At 34.3% G+C, this 5,000-nt stretch overlaps 1 protein-coding gene across 5 annotated transcripts in view; it reads right to left on the bottom strand.

Annotated features, from left to right (window-relative positions):
* The window catches only part of Aprt (adenine phosphoribosyltransferase), a 9,510-nt gene that overhangs the window by 1,528 nt on the left and 2,982 nt on the right, over positions 1-5,000 (bottom strand). For all 5 annotated transcript variants that reach the window (XM_070144587.1, XM_070144588.1, XM_070144585.1 and 2 more), the window contains 4 exons: positions 4,703-4,791; positions 3,829-4,066; positions 1,786-1,864; positions 1-999 (listed from right to left, as the gene is read on the bottom strand). The exon at positions 1-999 is cut by the window's left edge and continues 1,528 nt beyond it. In XM_070144587.1, coding sequence (XP_070000688.1) covers positions 863-999; positions 1,786-1,864; positions 3,829-4,066; positions 4,703-4,791 — 543 coding nt within the window. In that variant the 3' untranslated portion in view covers positions 1-862. The remainder of the gene's footprint in view (positions 1,000-1,785; positions 1,865-3,828; positions 4,067-4,702; positions 4,792-5,000) is intronic.

The raw sequence follows: 5,000 nt of genomic DNA, 5'->3' as shown, positions 1-5,000 counted from the left end.
AATAACAATAATAATAATAACAGTAATAATAATAACAGTTATAATAATAACAGTAATAATAATAATAAAAATAATAATAACAGTAATAATAATAACAGTAATAACAATAATAATAATAATAATAATAATAATAATAATAATAATAATAATAATAATAATAATAATAATAATAATAATAATAATAATAATAATAATAATAATAATAATAACATTAATAATAATAACAACACTAACAATAATAAAAAGTCACAGTGGACACTGAATGACAATGGCATGAAAGAGCAGAATTATATAATTATACAAGCTTTGTGTTAAGCTAAATCCATTTAAGCAATCAAGTGAGAGTTGAATTCATAAATCAAAACAAATTCATACAAATTGATATACAACCTATACTACTTTTTATCAAAAGTAATGTATAAACTGTTGTACATGTGTTGTTCAAAAGTTTTTTTTTAAGAAATCTGTCTTAAAAACAGACACCTGAGACTAGACCTGTGCTTCAATTTAAACGGTGCAAGATTGTATTACCTGAACTTTGATCAATTCAATTTAAAGTACACCTTGAATTAAGAACACATATGGTCGGTATTTTCCTTCCACACTTGTTCAAACTATGCATATCAAACTTCGCAAATTAAATATTTCAAAAGAAAAAGCAGCTTTCGTTGCTTGTAGAGGATCTGTGACAAAGTGTAATTTTGTATATTCATATTTAACAATATATGTAACCTTTCTCATGTAACATTTTCTCTAAATAATGATCAATATTAAACTTTTAGCAACTTTGCTAGTAATCTAAATACTCTAAAACTTCTTGGTCTAGCCAAGTACTTTCTAATGTGGATCTCAGATAAAAACCTTAGTACTTCACAATAGACTCACATGGATCTTTCAGTTTGTCTCTACCTTTCAAATCTGCAAGCTCAATGCATACAAGGCACAGTGCAACAACGCCCCCCATTTCCTTCACTAATTCAGAGGCAGCTTTCATTGAACCTGTAAGTGAAAATAAAATCCTTTCAGTTCTTTCCTAGAATGTTAAAAAAGTAATAGTGACCCTTTCTGTAGCTTCTACATTGCTTGACACTTCCAATGAAAATGATAAAGAAATGTTATAAGAGGAAACTGTTAATATAAACTATTGACATACATGTGATGTCCAGAGATAAATATGTAAATATTTACTTTTGTCTTTCAATCTATTTTGTTCAAGTGACTATAACTAAACTTTAACACCAGTGGGAAAAATACAAAAGAAAAAAATGGGAGACTGCATACTAAAACCAGACCTCTTTTTCTAATTAGACCATGAAACTATTCCAAAATCTATAGTCAAAAAATAATCTTCAGGCCCAACATGAAACTTATGTCCTTTTTGAATTTGAGATTCAGGTCAGACATGATAGTGCAGCCCTCAGTTCAGATGCGAACATCCATTTACATTCCTGCAAGTCATACAAGCAGCAGGTATATGAAAATATATTCCCCTTCTGAGGAATGTCAAAGATGTACATGAACTGAAGAAATATTATGTGTCCAGTTTTTGCCTATCTCATACAATTCAGCACAAGGAAAGACCTACCAGTAGAAATATACAAAACAGCAGATAGTGGAAATCGTATAACATTTTTCAGAAAAAAGATAAATTGTTATACCAAACAGCCATATACAGTGACAAACTAAATGAAAGAATGATCTCTTACCCAGTTCATACATGTCAAACTATTATTGGACTATTGTAAATATACTAATAATTAATGGATAAGATGCAATTATGCTTACCTCCTGTTGCAAGAAGGTCATCAATAATCACCACTTTCTGACCTTGCTTTATGCTAGATGCTTGTGCCTCAAAGACATCCTGAAAACAAATTCAACACATAATGAGACTTGGGGTATCAATACAAATACCATAAAATAAATAGGGAACCAAGAATTCAACAATCATTAGCTATATAGTATATGCCCATCCACCATAAATGATTCAAAAAATGTACAAAGGCTTTTTCAATAAGACCTACCACTAGGGAAATCAAAAGCAAAAAATTTTCACCATATAATAGTAGCAACGGTAAATGTTTATGATAGGACCACACCCGTCAGAGACGAAGTCCCCGACTCCTACCAACAAGGTTGGGGGATCCCGTGGGGAATCGGGGGTTTGGGGGGGGGTTCATACCATGCATTTTAAAAAGCAAAAGAATGTGAGAAATTGAAAATCCAAGCCAAGGATAGTATTTCAGATGACAAAGAAAGTGGAAAATGTAAAAACATGGGAGATGATTCAGCCACAGATGATTCGATACGGTGTTGCGCGAGCGAACGAGCGAGTGAACCGCATCTTAAACGCACGAACGACCAGTAGGATCGCTGTATGAACCAAAAAACCCTCCTAACCCGGGGCTATGGCCCCGGACCCCCTCCCGATTGCCGTATTTCCCTACTGGGGACTCCGCCCCCGGACCCCCTCCCAATTATCTAGCTTCCCTACCAGTGCCTCTATATCGCCACTGACTACACTTAGAAATACAAAATGAGTTTCCTTAAAGTTGAAGTGACGAACCACAGACGAAATTCTACAACTGGAACACAGTTATTGTATTTCACTGAGTTTCGTGTTATCCTCAATACTGTAACGATTTCAGTGAGATTGATTTCACCGGAAAGTTGGAAAAAATCGGAAACACAGTTAGCATTGCCAACAACCTTTACCTTTGGAACTAACAACGAGAACTGTAACAAAAGAACTGTCAAATTTGCCGGGAGAGGGCAGCGATGCGCAAGTATGGATATACCATGTATTTCTCATGAAACTATGGTACGTATATGGTAAAATCGATCACATCGTGTACTTAAGGAATGAACATTTGATAAATGCGTTTTTCATTAAAATTTCATACAAATTAGAATACAGGAATTCATTTTACTACAGTGCATTTATAAGAAATTTGTCATGACGTCATGAGCTACATGCGCCAAAACAGTTCATGTTGGGTTCCCGTGCAGCTAAGTGGCTCGCTGCGACGCGAGGGGGGTTGGTCTTAGTTGGTGGAGGCTCGTGGGGACTCAGTCCCTGCACGGTATTCTGCGCGCCAACTTTTCCTCCTTTAACCAAAACAGGTTCGCTTACGCAAATCAATTTTGATAGCAATGCATGTAGTCTTTCATCGCCTACTACTCTATGATCTTCAATTGTCTCCTAGTCGGTGCGGTCCTATCGTAAACCTTAACCGTAGCAATACATAGGCTTCATGCTTTTTGACTGCATGTTCTACAGTACACTGCTTTGGAACTTTTAATAATATTCCAAGTTCAATTTCTTTATGTCATTATTCCCTTAAAAATTTGACATATACCATGTGGTGCGTCACTAAACTCAACTGATAGGATTACCCAAAATCCACAAAATTACTCATTCAACCCATTTTGTTGTGGAGGGTAAAAATATCCAGAATTTTTATTCATGTTATATCTTTGACCTACCGAGTAGGAGTGATCATTCTGTTAGCTAATCAGAAGACTCTTCAACCCATCCTAATGTTCTTCTCTCAGAAAATGTTGTTCCTTACTCAGCAATAACATGAAGAAAACAAAATTCTTGAAAATAAACTGGTGGACAGAGCAATTACACAGCAGCAATGGATTAAGATAAATCATTAGCTATGTCCCTGAGTTACACAAGATGGTACGTTCTGATACCTGATACCCAATATCCTGATCAAGCAACAATATTATGCAATTCTCCAATAAACCCACATTTTATACAATTTTTTAAAAATAATAAATAAATAAAAATAAAGGCCATAAAAGTGCTTCATTCCTTACCGTTCCATACTCCAAGGTGTAAGATACTTGCTTCAATTCTCCGGGCAATTTCCCCCTCTTCCTTACCGGTACAAATGGCTTGTTCAGGGAAAGAGCTAGTGGAGCACCAAACAAGAACCCTCTTGAATCCAGGCCCATGATGATATCTACGTCAGGGCAGACTGACTTGACCTTTTCTTCAAGAACTGCCATCAAATCATGGAATACAGGAGGAGTCTGAAGGACTGAAAAGATGTCTCTGAAAGAAGCAGATACAATATACAAAAGGAAAAATAATAAAAATATGGTATCAACTAAAGTTTTTACTTTCAAACTGATATTTAACCATTTCATTCTGATATTACACAAGTTACCTGTGACTTAAAATGACTGGTGTTTCATAATCTAGTTCTCCTAAATGAACATATATATCAAACTTATATTTATATTTGTGGTAAATCATGGCAAATGTTTACAAGTTCTGGTGTTATGAGCATAAACAACAGCTTTAGTATGAGAATACAGTTTCATACTAATGGAAACATGGATAACCCCTGACTCTTGACTCACTCAAGCAAGTTAATTAAAACACCCTGTTCACCATTCACTGAAACTAAACATATGAGTCAATGTCTTATAACACTCTCTCTAAATAATAATAGAATTATAATAAAATAAATATATCAAAAGAAACAAAGGACAAAGCCAAAACGAAATTTACAAAATAATTCTACACTATACAAACAAAACCAAATCTTAAATAATAAATAAAAACACACTATTGCATAGCCCTTAAATGCTGAAATAAAATCTCAGATCTATCAGAAAATACCAACAGTCAACAATACCCCAAGAATATACACACGTATAGACAAAACACAACAAAATATACTACCTGAAGAGAATGCCAGGTTTCGGAAAATCTGGGTAGGCAGTGATCTTATTCTTTATTCTCTCCACACGATCATCCATGTTGCTGGGCTTCTGAAAGAATATCAATAATACACTCAAATGACTAATGGGAAAATGTAATTAACTGATCTACCTAATTCCCTATTAACATTATCATTATGATTTACATTTGATTCTTCTTCGTAACAAGAGAACATTCAAATCATATGACTCATTAGATTACAGAACACGTATCTGCGGATCCATGATAAACTACGTAGGCCTATATGAACATATTTCTG

This window comes from Penaeus vannamei, chromosome 32, assembly GCF_042767895.1.
Source record: "Penaeus vannamei isolate JL-2024 chromosome 32, ASM4276789v1, whole genome shotgun sequence".
Classification (NCBI taxonomy): Eukaryota; Metazoa; Arthropoda; class Malacostraca; order Decapoda; family Penaeidae; genus Penaeus; species Penaeus vannamei.
The sequence above is the reverse complement of the archived record's forward strand: the minus strand, read 5'-3'. Positions and strand labels throughout refer to the sequence as shown.